Genomic DNA, 26,474 nt, shown 5'->3' on the forward strand with positions numbered 1-26,474 from the left:
GTATTTATACACGCACACATACAAACGCATGCACGAACATACATAAAGTATGGTTGAACCCCCCCCCCCCCCCCGAAAAAAAATTCCGGCTACGCCCCTGGCACACACAAAACCCATTACGTGTCAGATTTCGGCAAGCAAGGCATGGTCTTGGAGATCTGTATTTTATCAACCATTGGTGACAGCGAAAAAGCATACAGTGGTCATGATTCAATGAATGAAGCCATTCTCATTCCCACAGTTTTATGGTTCGTCAATAAATCTTGACTGTGTCGGTGTGAGCAGGTAAGGTAGCTGAGTCGGATGTGCAGTCAGCAGCGTTTACTGTGCTCTCCGAACGTTTTTATTAAGAGTTCTTAATGCTATTCTATTTTACTTTTGTGGTGTGTTAATTTACTGCATAAATATGTAAAGTACCAGTGTAGCTGGTGCTGATTGAGGAACGGCGGGCACAATGGTGGAACTCCATTAGCATGGTACTTTTGCTAGCTTTAATCACAAATATAGGTCGAGTTTCTTTGGTGACGAATATAGGCCGATAGCTAATTTCGAGTGGCATTTCCAAAAAGAAAAAGATTGACCTATATTCGGATGAATGCAGTAGTCAAGATAACATAGCCACTTCAAATATCAAATGCAATTCAGAACTGCATTTCATATAATGGCAAGATTTGTGGGCCTGATCGCTTTTGCTTCTTCTGATTCTGTTCGCTCTTGGTAACATTTTGTTCTCCTCTTTCTCTCCCTAGATGCATGTCACACAAATATAAAAAAACTCCAAAGTCGCTTTTGGATGAAGAACATTAATTATGCCACGAACCCCTGCTGTCTACCTTTTGTTGAACACTATGAGACGTTACTTTTTGTTAATGACTGCATCTCATAATTATCTCGCATCTTTGAAACTGTTCCTTTCAGCTGTTTGCTTTGCACAATCATTTCATCTTTTTCTGTTATGCTGATGTATTTGTTCTGTTCTTGCATATTCACTTTTCAGAGTCTCTTTATATTAGTCTGTCGTATAAATGCTCCAAGAGAGTGGAGTTGATTACACCTGTATGGGTTTATGTGTTGCAAGCATTGTTTATTATTAATACGACTGCTTAAAGAAGCAAAGTCGCTGAAATGTGGTCTATGGTATTGCTGGGTTATATTTAATTGTCCTTTTACTATTTCCATCACTTGGTCATCTTTGATGCCCTTTAAAATAGGCATCCCCCTTGCTCTTTCAACCTTACAGTCGGGTACAACTTTAGAAGGCAGCAGCATTTCCTCCTCAAAGGCAGATGCATACAAGCTTGCACTAATGGGCACACTTCAGACTGACATCATGAGCAGAACATCCGTAAACCCCGCCTTCTGAGAACATTGCCGAATGCACGAGCGGGTCTATTACTTTAGTTGTGAAGGCAATCGGCTGCTGTGCTTCGGTCATCTGCATAGGGCATCTCTGGACTTCTACTAAAGTTCTATCCAACTATAGTTCCAGCAAAATAATAGCAAGTTCTACTTCTGTTGTAACAAGACTAAAATGTGCTGGTTGGTTATACTTCATGATTTAATGGCATGGGCGCACTGCTGTTCAATTATGATTTACTTTTGTTCTAGTTTTATGCTGTTCAGGGTAGTATATGTCCGAGTATACTGTTTATATCGGCCATGCTTATGATTATAAGGAGGTTTAAAAGATAATGTATTGTAGAAAGAGAGTAGGCAAGAGGTTATGTTGAATGTATTTTGTTATGTTGGATGTATTTTCTTAGTAACAGTAATAGTGTACTTCACTAACTTGCTCTTTTAGTAATTATATACAGGGTGTTTTTTTTTAACAATGCAGATTTTTTTACAAAAATCCCATGACAGTAAGGCTCCTGTCTTTTTTGCACACAAGCTCCACGTCGAGGCGGAAATACTTTGCTGCAGTTAAAATGACACTGTTGTGGCTAATTAACAAAAACTGGTTAATTAACTTTTAAATTATTGACTTGAGGGCACGTGTTTATATTACAAAGTTGTAGTGAGTGGCCGTTCTGCTACATCAGACCAGAACTACTTGTCACATGGGAGTGACAAAATTTGAATGACAGCGCGCCGCGGCTGTATATTTTTGTGAAAGGCTGCAAGTCATCTCATTTTTGCCCATGCATCGCCTTACTTTTGCACGTAGTGTTTGGTGCTTATCTGTTTCTTTTGAACTATGCACAAGAAAACTGCAATATCAACCTTTTCTTTGTCTGGGAAGCATAAAACTCGGGGGCAGCCTCTGCGGCGCTTCTTCTTGCAGACAGGCAAAATAGTTTTTCGCGCCTCTTTATAGTTTAAGAAAGAAACAGGTAGGCACCACCCATCACAGGCAAACATTAAGCTGTCTACTAATGTATTTCAGAATGCTTGCCGATTTTTCGGACCAGATTCAGCTTTGGCGTGCCTTCATTCAAATTTTATGACTTCCCTGTCGTGTGTCATTCTGGTGTTCCGCCGCACTTTGTGGGCGCCGGGCGTGATCAGTTTCAATTCAGCCCTTGAAATTCGATGATGAATATCTTGAACTACATGCAACTTTTGCGATTTTTAAAAAAATAAGTATGCCATAAATTGGCACGCACTACAACTTTGTAATATAAGCACCTGCCCTCAAGTCAGTAATCAAAAAGTTAATTAACGAGTTTTTGTTAATTAGTCGTGTCAACGGCATTTTAGGTACGGGAAAGCATTTCCGCCTCAACATAGAGTTCATGTGCGAAAACAACAGGAGTCTGACTTGGAATTTTTATAAAAAAAACTGTATTGGTCTAAAAAAAAACGCCCTGTTATGCATATCCAGTAAATCTGAGAGGTTCCACAGCTGCACTTTGTTTGTGAAGTTGCCCTCGAAACATTCTCAATGAAGGATTTGTGTCAATCATCATTAGTCTCGTTTCATTTCTTTGCTATTTTGTAATTACTGCTGTACTGTGGCAGGACCATTGATTGTAGGGTGGGGTTGCCATGTAAGATCTCGAAGTTTAATTAATCTTCTTTTCTTTTAAAATGGAATGCAATGCTTAAGTAACCTGTCTCGTTTTTGTTTTTCTCGCAGGATCAGGGTCTTTCAGCCATGCTGCAACTACAGATGGTGCGAAGTCGCATGAGAGACATCTCGTTCGCTGTGACTTCTGTGACTATGAACTGATAGAACGTCCAATATGAAAAGGCACGTCAGGATTCATACAGGCGAGCGTCCATACATGTGCCACCTATGCCCCCAGTTCTTCTCACATAAGTCGACCTTGAAGAATCATTTGTGCCTCCACAAAGGTGACCGGCTGTATAAATGCCACCTGTGCCCCATGAGCTTCATTCTAAGGAGTGGTCTGATGGGTCACCTCCATACCCATACAGGCGAGCGGCCATATCAGTGCCCTTCATGCCCTCAGGCGTTTGGACGAAAGCGGAACCTCAGTAGACACATCTGTCAGCATGAACGTTGGTGACCATTTCAGAGGAAGTTCTGCTGTCCAAGCTCTCTTTGAAAAGGCACATTTGATTGGTCATTCGAGAGCACTGTGGCAGTGCTGAGTTATGTCGTAAAATGTCGAAGCTGTGAGTCTAGTAGCTATATCGTGGTATCAGTATTGTCACTGGAACATCTCTACGCATGCAGTGAAAGGTAGTGACATTGTTTTATTGCTTTATTAGTGCTTCTTTGCAATGTTCTCAACTGACCAGTCCAATATTATGTACGTTATAAGCTCAACAAAAACATTTGTATTCATACAAATGAGCAACCACAGCTTTGCATTGTAAATGCCATATCCTTTGTGCAAGCTGCCAGTCACCAGCTGTACTTTATGTAACAATTAGGGTCTGAATGGGTGTCTACGTATGTGTGCTTCATGCTTAATGGCATTATGGATGATCAAGAAGGACAAGTGCCATTGCAGTAGCAATTATTGGAACCCTCGAAGCAAAATCCTAGTGTTGGTATAGGGGTTTTTACATTACTCGAGTGCAACAACATCCTATCAACGCCTATGATCAGTATGTTGTGGGATCTTCAGAAAAAGCATACAAGAAAGTGCACTGTCATCACAGATTTGAGCAGAGGAAGGGAAGTATGGGGGTGAGAGGGGGGTGAGAGGGGGGTAGAAGTGTGGAGTGTCCTCTATGAATCTAGAAAACAATGAGCACTGCCATCCAAGGTAGGGAGATGGTGAGTGCAGATTTGACCTGGAAAGGAGGCAGTTCAAGGGGAAGTGTCTGTATTATTGCAAATTTTAGGGGCGAAGCTCCTCTTAGTCTAACCTTGTCGCGTCTCCGTTGTCCGGCATAATCACCTTTGCAAACTGCCCACTACTTCGTCTTTGCAAACATCCCACTACGACCCATCACCAGTCCATCACTTCACCGACCATAAAGCCGTTATAATGAAGGGGAAACGGAAGCCACGTCTAGCTACCACTTACGAATAATAAAATTTCTTGTATAAATATATACAGTGTTTGTCACGCCTTTGATGATGTACTGGGCTATCGCTTTGATTACTGCTGGGCGAAACCACTGAAGATTTCACGGTGTAACCATGATTGCTTCAGGAGCTTCGCCCAAGCTCTTCATCATTGACCCGTGGATATGCTGTGAATTTTTTTCTTGGTGCTACAACAAGAGTTGTAAAGCTGACACACAAGCACTACTCCGTAAGTAACCTGCAGCAATTCCAGAGACTAAGTTAACCAAAAGTTGTGGTTGCTTCACGTGCTATATTTATGCACACTCCCACAGATCTCTGCACGCCTAATGCTCTAGCTTTTGTTATCTCATAGAAGCGAGAGGCAATTCTGTGGGATTACTCCTATTTGCATTGTTCATCATGCCAGCATTGTGAAAGCCAGCGTTTTCTGCTATCAAGTGATGTTCGTATTTGCTTGTGTACATTTGACACCATGCTCATTAATTTAGTTAGTGTGGTGTCGCGCATTCATGCTTTTACCAGTTTCGGTTTCATAAGGTGTGGTGCAGAGCACCACACCACGGGCATTTCATGTACCAACTCCTATAACCAATGTTATACATTTCCTGTGAGTAAAGATGAGTCCTCTCCCCGTTCCTGGCCTGGCTTGACGTGTTCTACGTGCGCTCCGGCGCGGAGCCGCCCTACCTGGTGTCCACCGGACGGGGTACCCGGTGTCGACACCAGCTACAGAAAATCGCGAAACTCTGCCGCGTTCGCTCTCCGACGAGCATGTAGGTGAGCCCCAAGGCTCAAATCCTTCACCTAACTGTCCCCTTCGTCCCAAACAACACCGGAGGAAGCCGACACGGTACAAGGACTACGTTCCTTGATTACATACACGTTTTTCTTCATAATACTCTACTTTTTCATATACTACTATACTACTTTTATATACTACTTTCATATACTACTTACTGCATAATCCTGTTTTCAGGGAACATAAAATGATAACTATTGTATAATGATGTTACTTATTTTTGCAAATTTTCTTACACATGTTATGTCATACGAACTTTCCAGTGCCTTGCCACTGTATAAATGTTATATACAGAGTACAACTCCTTACCTTATTAGGCGGAGATGATGTGGTGTTGCGCATTCATGCTTTTACCAGTTTTGGTCTCTGCACCAAAACACCACGGGCATTTCATGTACCAACTCCTATAACCAATATTGTACATTCACTGTGAATAAAGATGAGTCCTCTCCCCTTTCCCGGCCTGGCTTGACGTGTTCTATGCGCTCCGGCGCGGAGCCGCCCTCCTTTCTTCCACCGGACGGTGCCTCTGGTGGCGATGCAACAGTTAGTGTGAAAATGTTCACCGCAATACACACTGCTTGTGAAACCACAAACCTTACTTTGTATATAGCTCTTTAGTGCATTGCTATTGCTACCATCACATTGCTGTATGAGCAGAGCTGTGACTTGTATGCTTGTCTTATTGTTGAACTTCAAGATGGTCCCATGCAGTATTGCAGCACAACTTGTTGTTTGCTATTTTGAGATATAGCTGGGGCCAACTACATTGAATAGTGAAGGGACTCTTCTTTCAGGGAGATTGCAGTGAGTCATAGTGTCTATAATAATGCGGCATAACATTGTGATAAACTTCATTTAACAGTGCTCTCCCATTAATCTTGAAAGTTCTCATTAATGCACTTATTTGTGGTGAATACTTAATGTTAGGTATCTCACTAGCACGTTTTGTTGAGTGTTCTCTGTTTTAAATTTTTGGGAAATTAGATGTTTACATGTGAACTAGGAATCCTAATCGCAAGTGGTTATTCTAATGTACCAATGCATTTAGTTGTAGGAAAGTTGGGTGTGTTGAATTAGAACCAACATGAATTCCTGGTTGTGTGGGAGCTAAGCAGTATTTCAAGCTTTTAAGAACATTATATGTGCATACACAAAGGCAAGCACCTTTTGCATCATATTACTGGAATTTTTTCTTCACTTTTGGCGATTTCCTTCAAATGTGTTATTGGAATAGACACCACCGATCCTCTTCTATGATATTGCTACAAGGAGAAGAATATATTTACACTATGTACACAATAACTTCAGCGGCTGACAAGATGGCACCCAGTTCGCGAAGTCCAAAGACATTGTATTCTTTCCTGTTCTCTTCGTCGTCCTCTTCAGCCCATTGCATTATTTTTAGGTGGCTGGAGCACCGTCGTGGTGCTAATCGGGAGGCAGTCGAATAATATGGCTTGAGGCTCGGGACATGCACCATGTCAGTACAAGGCTGAACTACATTGGGGTCAGTAGGGGCGATTTCGTAGGCGACGTCAGTCATGTGACGTAAGATGCGGTAAGGGCCGGAATAGCGTGCAAGTAACTTGTCCGAAAATCTGACGCGGCTCAAGGGGCACCAAAGTAGAATCAGACTACTAGGTGCACAGTGGATGTCACTGTGGCGGGTGTCATATATGCACCTCTGACTGTCCTGTGAGTCCGCTAGTCGTCGTCAAGAAACTTAGCATGCCTCTTGAGCCTTCGTTATTGCTTCCCCAGTGTACTCATACACGTAACTTAATCTGGTCGGCAGGAGTATGTCAAATAGTAGGCCACGGCCAAAAAGAAAGAAAAATGGGGAGAACCCAGTGGTATCATGTGGAGAAGAATTGTAGGTATATGTGACAAACGGAAACGTAGTGTCCTAGTTAGGATGCTCGATGGAAATGTACTTGGAGAGCATGTCAGTAAGGGTTTGGTTGAAATTCTCAGTTAGGCCTTTCGTTTGCAGATGATAAGCAGCTCAAAGCTTGGGTTTAATTGTGCAAGTGCGTAGAAGGTCATCAACCACTGTGGAAAGAAAGTATTGACCTCGGTCGGTGAGGAGCTGCCAAGGGGCTCAGTGGTGTAGGATGACATACTCCAGCAAGAAAGTGGCGACATCAGAGTCATTAGTAATTGGCATTTTCTTAAAGAACACATTGGAACTGCGTCATATCACTTCAGGTTCACATAATATTCCTCTTACTCTTCAAATGCAAGTTAACAATCTGGTAAAAAGTGACCCAATTGTTTGGTCAACAAGACTGTGTAATGTTACCTTTCGTTGGAGAAACTGTTACTTTTCTTGCATCTGTGTCACTGGGGCCTTCCTTAATGTTCCTTGGCGATTGATGTGGTCAATTTATTGTAGGCTCATATCTTTGTAACAATTATTTTCTGCACATGTGAGCATTCCTAGTGATTTCTTAAATTGCTTGTTATGATTACTATTATTGTTGGTGTCGTCGTTACCATTATTCTCTGGTTTTTTTCATTGTCCTCTTGCATACAAGCACTTCTTTGCTGTACTTAGGCAATGAACAATTTGTCACATAATCATTTCTTTTGTTTCATCACACTGAATAAATTACCCTATTTTCTGAATGAAATGAATTGCTAGTATTTCATAGCTCACATTAAAATGTATCAAGCCATTAGCATATTATTATGCTGAATTTTGCAAGGACAGTCAAGTGATAGCTCTGCCGTACTGATTTGGCATTGTCAGTGTATGTATAGTTGCATTGGTGAATTTTCACAGTAATAATCATTATTATATAAACTTCATTACCCAACTTTCTTAATTCCTGCATGAGTCCCCATATGGTTTTGGCAGCAATAAAGTCAGTCTTATTATTCTTTTTTTTTTCCTGGTTGAAGGTGCATGCCAACATTTGATTGCTTTGAAAGTTGAATTTAATGACATTCTCAAAACTGTTTTGTTTTCTTTGTGCAGCATCACGGTCTTTCAGCCATGCAGCAACTATGGATGGTGAGAAGCCACATCGGTGATTAAGCCACCGCTGTGACTTCTGCGACTACGAGACTCATAGATTGCCCGATATGAAAAGGCACGTCAGGGTTCATACAGGTGAGCGGCCGTTTAAGTGCCATCTGTGCCCACGGAGCTTCTGACGAGAGTTTACACTCAAGGTTCACCTGCACAGCCACAGACGCGACGGGCCATATAAATGCCACCTATGCCCCCAAAGCTTCTGCCAAAGGAAAGGACTGATGAATCACCTGCACACCCACACAAGCGAGCGGCCATATCAATGCCCTTGATACCCTCGGGCGTTTGTGCAGAAAGGCACCCTCAGAAGACACCAACATCAGCATGAAAATCTGTGACCATTAGTGCTTCTTTGCTGTGTTCTTAACTGACCAATCCAATATTATGCATGTTATAAGGTCAATGAAAACTTGTGCATTTATACTGATATAGAAACCACACCTCTGCATTGTCAAGTCCAAATCCTTTGTGCAAGCCACTTACTTGAATACGCATGAAGACATATTCATATTTATTTCAGACAATGGCACATAAAAATATGTACATTTGTACTGTCTATAAGGGTGACGAAGAGGCACGAATGCCTGACTGAGTGTCACACCCCATAGCACCATTATACCATTAAGTAGGTCACTACTTGTGTTCATAGGCTTTATGCAATAATTAGGGTGTGAATTGAGTATCTGTGTGTGCTTCATGCTTCAAAGCATCATGGAGGATCAGGAAGGACAAGTGTATTTACAGTTGCAATTACAGAGACACTACAAGTGCAATCCTAGTGTTGGTGTGATGGTTCATATATAACTCGAGTATGGCAACATCCTATCGGACCCCATGCTTGGTACACTGTGGGACCTCAAGAAAAAAAGCATGCAAGGAAGCACACTGTCATCATGCACCTGAAAAGTGGGGGAGGAGTTGGGTGAGTGAGAGGGCGTGGAATTGAGGAGAGTGTGCTGTAGAAGTGGTGGGAAGAAAGAGCATTGCCGTACAGTGGGGGGAGATGGCAAGCACACGTTTGACTTGGAAAGGAGAAAGTTGCAGGGAAAGCGTGCGTTTATGCAAATGTTCCTACGTAAGAGGTGATACACAAGCCCTACATTGCATATGTGGCATACTTCACAGGCTAAATGAGCCACCATTCCTGGTTGTTTCGTGTGCTTTCTTTCTGCTGTCACCTGCGGGTCTCCGCGTGCATAATGTTGCAGCTTCCGTTATCTCAGAGAAGCGAGAGGCGATGGTATGTGATCAGTCACTTCTGTTTGCAATGCTCATCGTGCCAGCGTTGTCAAAGCGTGTGTTTGCTGACATCGAGTGATGTTTGTGTTTGTTTTTGTACGTTTGACACCATTACGCCATGTTAATTAGGGTGAAAATGTTCACTGCAATGTATATTGCCGGTAAAACTACATACCTTACTAGATCCCGAAACAAGCATTAAACACTACCTGAACATGCAGCAGAGGGCGTGCCGAATGAAGTTCAACGTGTGCTTTATGCAGTAACAAAACTGCTACGAAAGCTACATTTATGTGAGGGGATATTATACGTGCAGTGTTTGTTCAGTGCTATACACACCCTGTATTTAGATAAAACCTCTGATTCTACAAGGAAAGCATACGTATGGCCATTTTTGCATAAACAGTCTCTGTGCATGCTACAATATCCGCAGCTGTACAATGCATCACGTATGGTATTCATTTATACAGGTTGAAACTGTACTGAATGTCTAGCCTAGAAGGTGTGTATGAACAATATAGACAGAGTTCTTGTCAACCTAGTGATAATTGGTGCATTTTCTTTTTTGATGCTTTATGTGAACAACTCGAGTATTGACTTTGGTCTGCAGTATGTAGCAGGCTTCACCATGGTCAAAAGCCCTAGGAGAAGGCAGATATTGCTGTTGTGTAGTGTGAATAACTGCTGCTGACTGCTCATTTAGAGGACCCTCAACCCTCAAGTCTGCACAGTGCTCCTGCACTGATTACACACCTATTAATCTTCAAGAAGTTTTTGAGTACCATGTGAAGTTACTGAAAACACATCTTCTATTCCGTTTTGGGGCTAGTATTCTGCCGTTCTTTTGTACAGTCACTGCTGCATTTGTGTGAAGCAGATGAGTTGAGTAAACGCAGAGAATGCATCGTGTACATTATTCTGGACAACTGATATACCTTTTGCTTGTCAGTTCATAAAAACAATGACTGACTTGAGTGACTCAAAAGGATTGTACTTTGTTTTGCCTGACAAAAATACACTTAAGCCCATAAACACAGAAGACTGCCAAAAGAATGTTAAGCAGTCACTCTCAGTTCTCCACTTTGATATTATAGTAAGTACGCTAATATTCGTGTTTCAATGTACTCTTCGGGTGTGCACGAAGCAGTAACACAGACAATTTTATTTGTCTATGAACTGCAAAATAAAAGGCCACTTTTTGCGGGAATACCGCATTAGTACATGTTGTGTATACCTGTGGTTGGGTTTGAGCGCCTTCATGTCACCTGCGTCGAAAGAGAGCACACGCGGAGATAGAACAGGCCATTAAAAGCAGTGTTTCATCCAGTGCGACCACGCTCAATGTTTACAGTGCATGGCTGCTGACCTGAAATGTGGCTTCATTCCTGCTGCAGCAGTTTCAACATAACTCAAATGGTGGCCAGTGTACTGCGCAATATCAGCGCATGTTAAACAAACCTGGGTGATAAGATGCAGGCACCTCTTTCTTGCTGTTGAAATATTTTTTTTCATCTTTGCCCATTTCCTGTAAATGTGTAATAGACACCACCAATCCATGCTCTATAATTTAGTCATGAACGAACGTTTTTTTTTTTTTTTTTTTTTAAGAACCTGTTGGAACAATGTCGTTTCACTTCAGTCGCATAGTATTTGTCTTACGTCTCACTAGGCTAGCTAGCGATCTCATAAAAAACTGACCAAATTATTTGGTAAAAAAACTGGAGTGTTACTTTTTCTAGAGAACTCTGCCTTTGTTATTTTTCTTACATCTGTATGACTGATGCCTTCTGGAATGTTTCTTGGTGAATGAATGATATTTTTTGTTGTGTTTACGTTCTGTGCTTTTGAGCTTTTTCTTGGAGATATTTTGAATAGCCGGTATTTTTTAAGCATTTCATTGTCCTCTTGCATACAAGCATTTTGCAATAATTGAGCATTTAACTGTTAGCCACATGATTGTTTCTTTAGGTGCATTTCATTTAGAATGAATAAATTGCTCTGTTTTGTGAATAAAATGAATTTCTGGTATTTCAAAGCTTTTGCTCAAAGTAAACCAAATCATAAGCTTATTATTACATATTATTATATTGCATCTTGAGAGGGAAGTGAAGTGATAGCTCTGATATGCTAATTTGTTATTGCCATCGTGTCCAGTTGCATTGATGAATTTTCATCAATACGTAATAGTCATTATTATTTACCTGTTATCATCCTTCTTTTCTTTATTCCTACATTAGTCCCAGTTATGGTTTTGGCTACACTGGGGTCCATGGTACATTTCTTTTAACATGACAGTGTTAAAGAGCCCTTGTGTCACAGAAAATGCAACATGGGCGGCGTTTTCCGTAAGTAAAAACCAGCATTGTCCTTGAGTGAAGAATCCCAATGAATGCATAAAAGTCAGTTCTCGACCTGGAATCAAACCCAGGTATTCAAACCCAGGTAGTCAAGTTTTCTACCACAGAGCCACGCCAGTGCTTAAAACTGCTTTGGAAAAAGACCCTATACGGGCATCTTGTCGGGCAAGGAGTCACATTAACAGTCGTCATAACACACGGCAAAAGCATAGAATCGCACCAGATATTGCACCATGTGAATTGCTTAATTAAAGCGTGATTAGTTTAGAGCTGCCCACTCGTTACAGAGGTAGTATCAGCAATAATTCAACATTATCATCAGCCACAGCACCAATAAAGTGTACAGCTACTAGGTGCATGTATCGCCTTACAGACGTGTAGTTGGCGCTTCGCTACTTCGCAGAATGGTGAATAGTGGTGTAGTGGATGCTTTATAACTGCTCTTGCAGTAGGCACCCTAGGAGGCACCCTAGCAATGTTGGGGTGTCCACCGAGAAGCAAAGCATGGCAAGCAGATAAAAAGGCTGTGTGAGCAGGGCCCAAAGTGCTGTCGCGTTCCTCTCTTGAGTGCGAAGCTTAAGTGTTCTCTCATTTTTTCTTGTAGAAGGCACATGCCAGCATTTGCAAACATTGGAACTTCACTTGAGTAACATGTTCTGGGGAATGTTTTGTTTTCTTTGTGCAGAATCCAGATCTCTCTGTCATGCGGCAACTACGGATGGTGATAAGCCACATCTGGGATCAAGCCACCACTGTAACATTTGTGACTATGAGACTCATCGATTGTTTGATATGAAAAGGCACATCAGGATTCACACAGGCGAGCGGCCGTTTCAGTGCCCATGGTGCTTTTTAAGCTTCAAAAGAGAGTCCGCACTGAAGGATCACCTGCACATCCATACAGGCGAGCGGCCGATTAAATGTCACCTATGCCCCCAGAGGTTCTCGCGAAAGTCTGAATTGAAGGTGCACCTGCGAATACACACAGGCGAGCGGCCATATCAATGCCCTTCATGCCCTCGGGCGTTTGGGCAGAAAGGCAACCTCAGAAGACACCAACATCAGCATGAAGATCTGTGACCATTAGTGCCTCTTTGCTGTGTTCTTGACTGACCAGTCAAATAATGCACACGTTATAAGCTTGATCAAAACTTGTGCATTCGTACTGATGCGCAACAATGCCTTCTCAAGTCCAATTCCTTTGTGCGTACCACTTGAACATTCACGAAGGCATCACCATTACATGACCAAGTGGGTCACCAGCTGTATTGGTGTGCTTTATGCAATAACTATGTCCTAAATTTAGTATCTATGTGTGCTACATGCTTCATGGCATTTTGGAGATTCAGGAAGGACAAATGTGCATTAGCGATTGTAGGCACACTGTAAGTGAAATCGTAGTGTTTGGTCGGGTTCATATGTAACTTGTGTACAACAACGTCCTATCAGCCCCCATGCTCGGTATGATGCTGGATCACGAGGAAAAGCGTGCAGTATAGGGCACTGCCATCACGCACCTGAACAGTGCAGGTAGAGGAGTTGGGGGAGTGAGAGGGGGTGGAATTACGAGGAGTGTGCTGTACAAATGGAGGAAACAATGGGCACTGCCATACAAGGAAGGGCACACGTTTGACCCGGGAAAGAGGGAGTGGGAGGGGCAGTGTGTGTTTATTTTAAATGTTGCTTCGAGCACCAATATTATCTGTAAAATACTATACACAAGCGCTACTTTTGTACATGTGGCAATTCTAAAGGCTGAATGAGCCATAATTTGTGGTTTCTTCATGTGCTGTCTTTCTGCCGACTCCATAGAATCTCTCCCCTGGACATTGCAACTTGCGTTATCTCAGAGAAGCGAGAGGCAATGCTATGTGATTACTCACTTTTGTTTGCGTTGTTCATCATGCCAGTGTTGTGAAAACCACTGTTGGCAGTCAGCGTGTAATGTTCATGTTTGCTTGTGTATGTGTGGCACCACATTAATTTTGTTTGTGTGGAAATGTTCACTGCAATATATACTGCCTATAAAACTACAAGCCTTGTTTGTACATACCTTTTTAGTGTGTTGCTATTGCTATGAGTACTTCGCTTTATGGTCAGAGCTATGACTTTTTGTGTGCTCTTATTTGTTGAACTTGAATGTGGTTTCACATGATGTTGCTGTACAACCTGATAAGGTGTTTTACTATATTAAAATGTAACTGAGGCCACCTGTATTGAATGCTGCAGGGGCCCTTCTTTCAGGGAAATTGCGGGGAGTCATATTGTATATGGTGATGTGACGTTACTTTGTAATGGCTCTACATCTAAGAGCACTCTCCCCTTTAACCTTGCAGTTCTCATTTGTGGTGAATACTGAATATTAGCCATCTCACTATCTCACTTTGTTCAATGCTGTCTATTTTAACATTCTTGGGAATCATATGTTTACATGTGCACAAGAAAAGCTGATGGCAGGTGATTATTCTAATGTGCCAATGTATTTAGTTGTAAAAAGTGGGATTTGCTTAAGTAGAATCAATGTGCATGCCTTGCTGTGTGGGAGTTATGCAATATTTTCATGTTTTTGGGAGCGTCAAGTGTGTACGCACAAATGCAAGCATGTTGCGCCGGTGGCTGAATGGTTATGGTGTTTGGCTGCTGACCTGAAAGACGCGTGTTCGATCTCGGCCGAGGTGGTCACATTTAGATGAAGATGAGCTATTAGACTGCCCATGTACTGCATGATGTCAGCGTAATATAAAAAAACCCGAGGTGGTCGAAATATCTAGAGCTATCCACTTTGCCATGCCTCGTAATCAATCGTTTTAGCACATAAAGCCCCGAAATTATTATAAATAATAAATCTGAGCAGCTTTCTCGTCCTGCTATTGGAATCTTTTTCTTCAGCCTTGTCCATTTACTTTAAACATGTATTTGGAATAGACCCCACCAATCCTGTTCTGTGAATTTTATATTATTGAATGGCTTCCTCTTAAAGAACACATTGGAACAATGTCATATCACTTTAGGTTCATGTAATATTTGTCTTACGTCTCGCTTTTCAAAGGCAATTGGCTAATGGTAAAACAGTGTGTGGAATGTTACTTTTTCATTAGGAACTCAGCCCATGTTATTCTTATTACAACTGTGTGATTGATGCCTCCTGTGGTGTTTCTTAGTGAATTATAAGACATGGTGATTCCATTGCAGTGTCATATCTTTGTTACCTTTATTGTTTGTGCATGTAAGCATTTTTGGGGCTATTTCTTAATTGCCTGTTATGCTTATTGGTATTATTATGCTTTGGCTTTTTTGTTGTCCTCTTGCATACAAGCACTTTTTTTGCTGCAATTAAGCATTTTACATTGGTCACATGATCATTTTGTTAAGTGCGTTCCATCACACTGTATAAATTACTCTGTTTTGTAAATAAAATGTATTGCTGGTATTTCATAGCTCACCATAAAAGTCTCTCATGTCAGCATATTATTACACCAAATATTGATAGAAAATTTTCATCAGTAATAATTATTATTATATTGAAGTTACGGTCCTTCTAACTCACTTCATTCCTGCATTAGTCCCACCTATAGATCTTTCAGCTCTGGTGGGGTCTGTCTGATTCTTTTTCTCGTATAAGGTGCATGCAAGCAACTGAGAACATTGGAACTTCGATTGAGTAACAGATTCTCAGGGATGTCTTGTTTTCTCTGCGCAGCGTCGAGGTCTTTCAGCCATGCAGCAACTAGGGACGCTGAGAATCCACATCAGGGACGCTGCTATCATTGTCACTTGTGTGACTATGAGACTGACAAAACTTGCGATATAGGAAGGCACGTCAGGGTTCACACAGGCGAACAGCCATTTCAGTGCCACTGGTGCCCCCTGAGCTTCTCGCAAGTGTCCACACTGAAGGATCACCTGCGCGTTCACACAGGTGAGAGGCCAAATATGCGCCGTCTTTGTTTCCGGAGCTTCTCGCGAAAGTCTGAGTTGAAGGAGCACCTGTGCACCCACGCGGGCGAGCGGCAGTATAAATGCCGTTTTTTCCCTTGGGTGTTTGCACAGATAAACAACCTCAAACAACACCAACGTTGGCATGAACGTCACTGACGATTTCACTGGGAGTCCTGCTGGCGGAGTATTTTGTGAAAACACAGTTGACTGGTTATTCTGGAGCACTGGGCTAGTGCTGAGTGATGTAGAAAAATATCAAAGCTGTGAGTCGAGTGGTGATATAGCTTCAATATTGTCACTAGAGTATTGTTATGCGTGCAGTAAAATGAAGCGACGTTGTTGTATTGCTTTATTAGTGCTTCTTTGCAGTGTTGTTAACAGACCAGTCATATATTATGTACGTTATAAGCTCAATGAAAACTTTTGCATTCTTACAGATGAGCAACCACAGCTCTGTATTGTAAACTTGTAAACACCAAATCCTTTGTGCCACAGGTCACCAGCTGTGTTGGTGTATGTTATGCAATAATCAGTGTGTGAATGGTATCTACGTATGCGTGCTTCATGCTTTATGGCATTGTGGGAAATCAGGAAGGACAAGTGTTGGTATAGAGGTTTGTATATTACTCGAGTGCGACGTCCTATCAACCCCTATGATCAGCACGTTGTGGGATCTTCAGAAAAAGCATACAAGACAGTGCACTGTCATCACAGATTTGAGCAGAGGAATTGAAGTATGGGATTAAGAGGGGAGGGGGGTAGAAGTGCGGAGTGTCCTCTATGAATGTAGAAAACAATGAACACTGCCATCCAAGGCAGGGAGATGGTGAGCGCAGATTTGACGTGGGAAGGAGGCAGTTCAAGGGGAAGTGTGTGTATTATTGCAAATTTTTTCTTGGTGAAACAAGAATTGTAAAAGGCAATACACAAGCCCTGCTTTGCAAGCATTCTGCAGTAATTCCAAAGACTAAGTTAACCAAAATATGTGGTTGCTTCACATGCTTTCTTTCTCCGTGCCTAATGTTCCATCTTCCGTTATTTCAAAGAACCGAGAAGCGATGCTATGTGATTACTCACTTCTGTTTACATTGTTCATCATGCCAGTGTGAAAGAGTTTGCAGTTACGAGTGATGTTCGTGTTTGCATTTGTGTGTGTGACACCATATGCTCATTAATTTAGTTAGTGTGGAAATAATTCACTGTTATATAATAGGGCCTATAAAACTACAAACCTTATACTTTGTACATAACTTTTTAGTGCATTGTTATTGCTATCGGTACTGCACTTTTTGGGCAGAGCTGTGAATTTTTGTATGCTCATATTTGTTGAACTTCAAAATTGTTTCTCAGGATGTTACAGCATAACCTGATAAGTTGTTTTGCTGTATTAAGTCGTAGCTGAGACCTGTATTGAATGCTACAGGGACTCTTTTTTTCACAGAGATTGCAGCAAGTAATAGTGCCTATGGTGATGTGATGCTGCTTTGCACTAAATTTAAGGGGGCGCTCTTGTTAACCTTCAAAGTTTTCATCAATGCTTTCTATTGTGGTGAATACTGAATGTTAACTATCTCTCTAGCACATTTTGTTCACTGCTGTGTATATTATTATTCTTGTGAATTGGACGTTTACATGTGCACTAGGAATCCCAATTGCATGTGGTTTTTCTAAAGTGATTGCATAAAGCTCTGAAATTAATACTAATTAATAAATGCAAGCACCCTTTTTGTCCTGCTATAGGAGCCTTTTTCTCAAGCCTTTCCCATTTCCTTTAAATGGGTATTTCAAACAGACCCAGCCAATCCTGTTCATTTTGTCTTTATTGAATGGTCTCCTGAAAGATGTATTGGAACATTGCCATGTCACTTCAGGTTGATGTAGTATTTTCCTAAAGTCTTACTCTTCAAAGGCAAGTTAACGATCTCGTAAGAAATTGACCCAGATATTTAGTAAAACATAATGTGGAATATCTATGTGATGGGTGCCTTCTGTAGTTTTTTGGTGAATGATGAGATGTGGTCATTTCATTGCAGGCTCATATGTTATGTTTATCTTCTACACATGTAAGCTTTCTTGGAGTTATTTTTTAATTGCCTATTATGATTATTATTATTATTGCTGTTGTTATGATGCTTTGGCTGTTTTCTTATACTCTTGCATACAAGCACTTCTTCGCAGCAATTTATTTAATCACATTTCATCAGACTGAATAAATTACTCTGTTTTGTGAAATTTATTGTTGTTTCAAACTCGCACTAAAAGTATATCGAATCATTAGCATGCATGTAATTATGCTGAAGGTTTCAAGGGAAGTTAAGCGATATCTATGATATGCTCACTTGCTATTGTCACTGTATGCAGTTGCATTGACGAATTTTCATCGCTAATCATCATTATTATAGAATTGTTATGATCCTTCTGGCTTCTTTTGATTCCTGAATTAGTCCCAGCTATGGTTTTGGTGGCACTAGAGATGACAGATTTTTTTTTTTCTTGTAGAAGGTGCACACTGACATTTGGAAACTGCAAATTTCAGTTGAATAACACGTTCTCAGGAATGTCTCGTTATTCTTGTCGTGAAAGATATTTGAACAGGGAATATCACCGGAGCCAGCGTTTCACCAAGTGGACTTGCCTTCTTCAGGGGCAGCAATTAACTGCTTTCCTTAGCGTTGTGTTTATGTACACTCTGCTCACTGTCCCCCAACCTCAATAGTGAAGGAAGAGGAGTGAAAACGTGTGCCCAAAGCAGGCCCGTAGCCAGGAATTTTTTCCGAGGGAGGCCCACTTGCTGAAGACCTTGACTATCTGAGAAAAACACCTATTTTCATTATTAATTTTTGGTAAAACACCCCCCTCCATCAAAATTTTGAGGGGGAGAGGGCCTAGGGCCTTCCCCCCTCCTGGCATTTTCACACATGCTTTTATTTCTACTCTGCATCGGACATTGGGAGAAGGTGAAAAAAGTATACATTAGCACGCCGCTAAAGCAGTTGCTATAGTAAAGAAAGCAAGTCCACTTGGCAAAACGTTGGCTCTGGCAACATTCTCTGTCCAATGATTCTTCACTTCAAGCCTCCATCTGCTCTTAAACTCCTGCCTTGCTTGTCTTCTTTTTGCAGCATTGGGGTCCTTTAGCCAAGAAGCAACTACGGATGGTTAAAAGCCACATGAGGGATGCCGCTACCAGTGTAACTTCTGTCACTTTGAGACTCGTAGATCGTTCAATATTTAAAAAGGCACATCAGGATTCACACAGGCGAGCAGCCATTTCATTGCCATTTGTGCCCCCTGACCTTCTCGCAATTAAGAGTCCACACTGAAGGATCACCTGCACATCCACGTAGGCGAGCAGCCGTACATGTGCCACCTGTGCCCCCACAGCTTTTCACGAAAGTCTGCCTTGAAGGATCACGCGCACATCCACACTGGCGAGCGACCGTATGTATATGCCACCTATGCCCCCAAAGCTTCTGCCAAAAGAAAGTACTGAAGAATCACCTGCGTACCCGCACAGGCGAGCGGCCATATCAATGCCCTTCATGCCTTCTGGCATTTGGACGAAAAAGCAACCTCAGAAGACATCTACGTCTACATGAACGTCCTTGAGCATTTCACCACAAGTTTTGCTGTCCGAGCTTTCTTGAAAAGGCATGTTTGACTGGTAGTTTGAGAGTACTGTGGCAATGTTGAGTTACATGGAGGAACATTAAAGGTGTGAATTAAATTCTATAAATGGAATTGTGGGGGTGATGGCTGCAGTCAGGCCAGGCCAGGCTGTAAAGACCCTCTACCTTCAAAAAAGTACAGCCATCTCCTCTCTCCTTTACCGTATCCTCTCCTAAACCTCTTGGTGCTTTCTTTTTTTTTTTGCGTGAAGAAGTCGAGTGTTGCGCTCCCTCGAAAGCTGAAGCCTTCAGCATACCTTCAGGGCAAGCTGCGGCCGACGTTGGTTAGAATGCTAGTGTTCCATCAAGCGCGGCCGTGCACAGGCGTGTCGCATGTATGCAGAGAGGAACATTCAACGTGGCCGAAGGTTCTTAGGTGGGCTAGTTGGTTCATGAACGATATGGCAGACATGGAGGTAGAAAAAAAGCGCAATGAACGGGACAGAACACACAGGACATAGCGCTGTGTACTGTGTGTTCACTGTCCCGTTCTTTGCCCTGTTCTGCCACAATGTTCAAAATGGTGTTTAGGCGGAAAAGCCAAAATATAAAAAAACGCCAGGCCTGCGCTGAAACCACAGCACAGTCACAGCGAAAGCTGGAAGAGCGGCGTTTCTAAAGCACCGTTGTAAGCTCTCTTGGGGCTACTAATACAAGTACACTAGCAAGGTACCCACTATGCCATAAATCACAATTTTTGTGAAGTTCGGAAGCACCTACTAAGCCATTATCCGTCATTCTGCGGAGAAGCGAGGCACCAGCTACACGTCTGTAAGCATTATGTGCACTTTGTTGACGCGACGACTGATGACGATGAAGAATTATGGCTCAACCCTTTGTAATGGGTTGGAAGCTTTAAACGGCCCACCAGTTATGTAATTTGCATTAGGTGACGCCCGGTCGCTATGTCCCTCTCCCGCCATGCTGTATAACATACGTTGACGTGGGAGAGAGGTGAGGGGGGGGGGGGCAAAGAACTTTACTGAGACCCCGAGGAAATGGATCATGCGCTTATGGGCTTCCTTGGCAACTAATACAAGTGCACTTGCGAGGAACCCACTATGCTATAAATCACTGTAATTTTTGAGAAGTAGGAAAGTAGGCAAATTATGCCATTTTTCGTCATTCTACGGAGAGCCGTGGTACGTGCTAAACGCATGTAAGGCATTATGCGCACTTTGTTGATGCTGTGCCTGATGACGATGATGAATTATGGCGGAGCCCCTTGTAATGGGTTGGAAGCATTGAACAACCTTCTCGTTGCGCAATTCGCATTGTGTGACGCCTGATTACAGAATTCGCGTTGTGCTACGGTTGGTGCTTATTTTACTCTTCTACCACGCTATATTGCATATGCTAATATGGTTCCTTCCCAACATAAAGCCTGTATAGGACCTTTTTGCAAAGCAGTTTCAAGCACTACCGGTAAAAACCTTTTTAGAGGAACGAGGTTTCTATATGCCATGGGGCTCCGATTGCTTAATATGTAACCAACCTGAAACAGTTGACCACGTCTTTCTGCACTGTTGGGAGGGGGTGTACTTTTGGGACATGTTGCAGAGGACAATTAAAAAAGAATTTCTGTTAGACCCTCATGGAATTCGGTATTTAGCATTAGACAATGAGGACGGGCTACCTTTTGACTTAATCATGATGACTGGCTTGCACAGTATATGGCGCTCACGAATGGCTGGATTTTACTGTGACCCGGATAGAAGACCAGCAAGACAGTATTTTCAAGAAAGTATGGCCCGGTTTCTTGAGGTAGAAGAAACAAAAGAATGTGTTCCTTCATGGTTGGCTAGGGTAGAGCCCCTGCTTACTATATGAAGGAATTTTAAATCGCAATGTTGGTCATCCAGTGATTGACGGTATGTGTGTCTACATGTTCGTGGTGTCATGTAACATAATTCTGTTGTCCCCGTTTGTGTGATGTACAACCGGAAAAAAAAAAAAAAAAGCTGGCATGGCTCAGAGGTTGAATACTGGGCTCCCACGCAGAGGGCCCAGGTTCGAACCTCGTTCCATCCTGGAATTTTTTTCTCATTTCGTTTTTTTTTTTCTTATTTCGAGCGATAGCATGTTTACGGACACCGGCGGCGGCGGCGGACAACTACGGCGCCAAAAACGGCCGGTGAAATGATCTCATAACAGCTTTCGCTTGTAAAAGTGAAAGCGCGCGCTTTTGCCAGGCGGGCAATAAAAAAGAAAGACGAGCGGCCTGGGGCACGCTCTCGCACGCTGCAACAACGGCACGTGCGCGCTTGCCCCGCCCAGCGTTCGGTCTGGCTGAACCCGGAGTTCGAACATAAAGGTCTGGGTTTTTCCTTTCACTGTCCAGGTGTGTCACCTCTGAGGGCTCCGCTGGCCACTGGCTCCGAGGCCACATTTGGCGCGCCCGTAAGGAGCCAGCTAGGACAGCTGGGAGCTCTCGGAGATGGACACGTACCACGTTCTCCGTCCGCTAGGGTTAATTAGCCTCGTTTTTCACGCTTTCGCAGCGGTTCTTTGTGCTTCGAGATTCTCATTACGGATACGCACAATCGTGGATGTTTTGTTGGTTTATTTCCTTGGTGAGCTTCCGGTGGCGACTCGATCGCGCGGCGAGCGCCCGCAGCCCATGGCACTGACGAAGTTGACAATTGAAGTTCCAATGTTTATGGAGCAGCCATGCATGCAGGAACTCTTTCGCCGCGCCGATTCCAGCGCCACCGCCATCAAGCCCGCTAAGGTCTTGTGTTTTGTGACGGCGCCACCCTCGCTTCAGCCACGGCCGGGCTAGACCGCACGCGCGTTTCTCGCGCGTGCAGTCTAGCCCGGCCGTGCTTCAGCAGGGGAGGCGCCAAGGGATCGAGGGCGCGGGGAAGGGGAGCGGCCGCCCCCCTCCGGCAAATTTTTTCCTGCCCCCCCCCCCTTCCCCCGCTTCCTTGAGAGCATTCCTCTTCACCACAAAACATTTATAGCCTAAAGACAATGCTCAAGTACTCTGCTCCCGAAACACTGAAAGAAAGATACCCACAATTGAGCAGCTAGCTGCCCTTTTTTGAACATATCAATGGGACTGTGGTTATTATTTGCCGACATAACTTGGCATATAGTTCTTAGTTAATCTGAACATTATTTATCCTGTGTAACAATTTCATTACACGTTTTGTCTTCTCAACTATCTAATGGTGTGAAGCACATTCGCCGTGAACAGCTCAATCATGGTCTGTTCAAAACTTCCACCAGCATCTGAATTTGTGACATGTGCACCCGAGTGCTGCCGATACCTTTTCTGTGCTGCATTAGAAAAGCAACAAATTATATGCAGCTGTGTTACCACAGCGCACTGTTGTCAGTAAATATGTATGACATATATGTTGTCACTGTTTGAAAGCCCCACATCTTTGAGCATATCTTTGACGTCGCAGCCAAGTTCGCGTCATAGCCCATGTGACCGATGGGGAGGCTTAGTTTCTTCACTATGCACATTTTCAATGGAGAGAGGGAGCACATCCTTCACTGTTGTACAGGGAGTACAGGGCTGGCGCACGCGTCATCATTGCCTTGGCAGTGCATTTTTGGGATGTCATGCATACTTACAACGGCCCAGAGTGGATTATGGAGGCACCCAGAGAACCTTTGTTGAAAAGGTGCATAGAAGTACCTTATCATTCCGTTTCTTATCATTCGTCTTGAGCTTTGCAGAAGAGCTGTGTAAGGAACGAATGACCAGTTTTTTGCATTCACTGTGCAGTCACGAGCTGCGAAGTGTAGATACATCAGATGATCCACCAACCGAAGCTGATGCAGTTGACAGCTCTACCTTGGAGCTTGACTGTGCCCTACTGGCTGTGTTGAACGTCGTCAATGTTTTATGCAGTGCTCATTGACTGTGTCAGATTTGTCTCACACCAGATTCCTTTTCTTCCCAGAAATACTCAGTTTAATTACCGGACATTCTATGTATCGCTTCAAGAGCTCCAAGTACAAAAATGCCACACCTAAAGTGCCAAAGAAGGGTGAAGTGAGTCCTTTTGCATTTCTATAGCATCACATTCGGCTGCTTTTGCAACAATTTCACTACAGCGCATACATGCCACAGCACTAGTAAATTGCGGTGTGACCACCTTTTCATTTCAGGGTTGGGTTCTTGACATATCTGTCGGCGCACCGCAGTCATTTGGCAACCACATAAAGGCTAGCGCTTTGCACAAGGTCTTCAGTGTTGACAGTCGAGGTTGGTGAAAGATAATGGGAATTTTCTGCCTTCTCATGACTGACATTATGCAGGAGGAGGCAGCCTAGGTGTCCTGCCACTAGAGGACACGGGGAAAAAGAGCAAGAACTGCCCGTTACTTCATGCACATTCTGGTCCGTACCTTGTTCTTATGAACAATGTCATATGCACTACGGAGTGCACCTGGTGGTTATATGTACGATGATTGGCAAAGGTGCATAAGTATCGCTACTTTGCTAGTGTTCATATCACTAGGGACACCAGTAACCTATGCCATGCCTCTTTGCGCTTTTCACTATTTCGGCAGCATCACTACTGCCCCATCGTAAAGGGGGGAGTACCTAAACAGCTCAAGGTCAAGTAACTAAACAGAAATGTCATGTATAACGTCATTGGTAAAGTGGCATGTGGCTGTCGACCCTGGCTCTGGCAATAGTAATGCTGGTAAAATAGTGAAAGCAGTGAAGAGGCACGGCATAAAGTTAGTTCGATTCGCCTGTCCCCCTGAACCAGTTCACGAGGCGCTGCACCTTGCCATTCGTTTCAGCAGCGCAGCAATGGCGACCTCTGAACTACGACATTTGTTTCAAAAGGTGCAGGAGACGTTCAGTGCTGGTTCATGATTTTCCTGCACCCCCTCTGCTGACAGTGCCGGCTTGGTGCAGTCTGCGTGTCGCACTGTGCTTGTACCATGGAACTCGCGCTGCACAATTTCTGAACTTCTCGTGCACCGCCGTGAACCAGTTCCGATTGGTGCAGGCGAATCGAATGGACCTGTAGGTCACTGGCCCCCCAGTGACCTGGACTAGCTACTGACACTAGAAAAGTAAATACTTATGCAGCTTTGCCAATCGTCGTGCATACAGCCACTTCCCAGTGTCTGTGCACTCCCTATTGCATGTAACATTCTTCGTTTAATATTCTTGTTGTTCCTACAATCTTCCTTCTGCTTTACAGAATTCATAACTGACTTCGATTTTTGTCCATACGATGACGGCCTCCTGGCTACCTGCTCTCACGATGCCACTGTAAGCTGTTATTTTATAGTGGTCTGCATACAGCTTGACAGAGTTTTCTTATGCAGATCAAAATCTGGAGGATTCCGGACGGCGGTATTGTTCCCGATGTGCCCCAAAATCCCGAACTTGTGCTTCGACCTGGCAAGTCCCGTATTGAGAACTTGTCTTTCAATCCAGCTGTGGACTGCCTCCTGGCTGCAGCCACAAACAGTGCCCTTCAGATCTGGGACCTAGTCAACGAGTCGGAGCTTGGCAGTAAGTTTTTTTTGTGCACTTCTTGTATTGCACTCGAAGTTCAATGGTAAACCTACCTTTTATTTATCTGGATATCATGCATGCAGATAAATAAAACGAAAATGTGTGGTTAATATGAAGTTCTTTTAAGCTGCTGCAGTGTAAATGTAGGCATGAAAAGAGTCCCATATCCTAGCAGTGCCTTTTGCTCCTGTCAGGGGCATAGGCAGAATTTTTTTTTTTGGGGGGGGGGGGGGCACCTCCTTGATTTGAAGTTGGGGCCGGGTTCTGTTATCATTTCATCATCATTTCAACTGAGATACAGAAGTCATGTGGCACCTGCAAAATAAATTTCAAGACTGAATATCAACCCCTCCCTATATGTCCATGGCCTTCAGGGTTGCATGTCTATTATTATAAGGGTGCCCACTATCTGTAAAGCTAGCAGGTGCAATCTCATCTTGTTCTGCACAAGAGCAGTGCAGACTGAACTTATTGATAGAAGACACACATGGCATCTTCGGCTGATAGCACTGACGACATATTCTGTCCACTTGTGCAGTGCCGCATGTTGGGCTGGGGCGGCCATGATGACAATCAAGCATGGTGCATTCTTGTCATTAGCGTGTGCTAGCAGACAGCACGGCAAGGTGGTGCAGATGTAATTTACAGTTGGGGCTACCGCAGAACATAACCAGACTAGAGGGAAAGCATGCGTGATCTATACATAGTCTGGCTGTGCTCTCGCAAAGCTACTTTTGCTACCAGGATCTAACAGGACAACGAAGGCAAAGCTAAAAATTGCCGTAACCTTTGATGAGTTGGCATAAAACTAAGCAGCACAATTAAGCGACTGGAGAACAGATGAACAAGCACTGGACAGTGCTTTCCATGCGTTATTCATTGGTTTTCCATTGTTTGTGCTGTTGTTCCCAGTACAAATTGGCCACTAAAAATTATCTGCTAAATTTTGACTTCGGTGTGTCTCTCAGGGGGCCCTGCAGTCACATATTTGAATTTTGTAGCTCACATGTTCGTCTACCCCATAGCAGAACATGAAACTTGGGAGGTGTTCGTCGTATCTTCCACCCCACCACCATGGTGCCAATCTGACGCAGCCAAAGATGCCAGTGCAGTCTTATCAACTGTAAACATTAGCTTCTAGTCTTTCTAATTAAACTGTTTCTAATATTATCCATGCTTGATTAGCTTTTTTGTCCCCTTTGCTGCCCAGTCGATTTGAAACATGATGAGTTGGTACAGAGCTTGAGCTGGCGAGGTGATGGCAACCAACTTGTGAGCTCGGGCAGAGATAAGAAGCTGAGAGTGTGGGACCCCAGGACACCAAGCAATTCACTTGTAAGTACTGAAATGGTCTTCACAGGGTCTTGTCTATTTTGCACGTATACAGTGGGCATCATTTCAAACAAGTGGTTGATGTTGCTGGGGGTGTTCTGAATGTGTCGAGACTGTGGTAAAAGCCTCCTTCCCGAGTTTGTTTCGGTGT

General features: G+C 43.2%; 1 protein-coding gene across 1 annotated transcript in view; it reads left to right on the forward strand.

Moving 5' to 3' along the window:
* The first annotated feature begins 21,721 nt into the window (after positions 1-21,721).
* Positions 21,722-26,474, forward strand: part of LOC119383051 (coronin-7-like) — a 31,605-nt gene continuing 26,852 nt past the window's right edge. Inside the window, exons 1-7 of the mRNA XM_037651034.2 lie at positions 21,722-21,806; positions 23,410-23,501; positions 23,618-23,714; positions 23,768-23,848; positions 24,672-24,742; positions 24,799-24,988; positions 26,202-26,326. Of these exons, the coding sequence (XP_037506962.1) occupies positions 23,439-23,501; positions 23,618-23,714; positions 23,768-23,848; positions 24,672-24,742; positions 24,799-24,988; positions 26,202-26,326 (627 nt within the window). The 5' untranslated portion in view covers positions 21,722-21,806; positions 23,410-23,438. The remainder of the gene's footprint in view (positions 21,807-23,409; positions 23,502-23,617; positions 23,715-23,767; positions 23,849-24,671; positions 24,743-24,798; positions 24,989-26,201; positions 26,327-26,474) is intronic.

This window comes from Rhipicephalus sanguineus, chromosome 2 (assembly GCF_013339695.2).
Source record: "Rhipicephalus sanguineus isolate Rsan-2018 chromosome 2, BIME_Rsan_1.4, whole genome shotgun sequence".
NCBI lineage: Eukaryota > Metazoa > Arthropoda > Arachnida > Ixodida > Ixodidae > Rhipicephalus > Rhipicephalus sanguineus.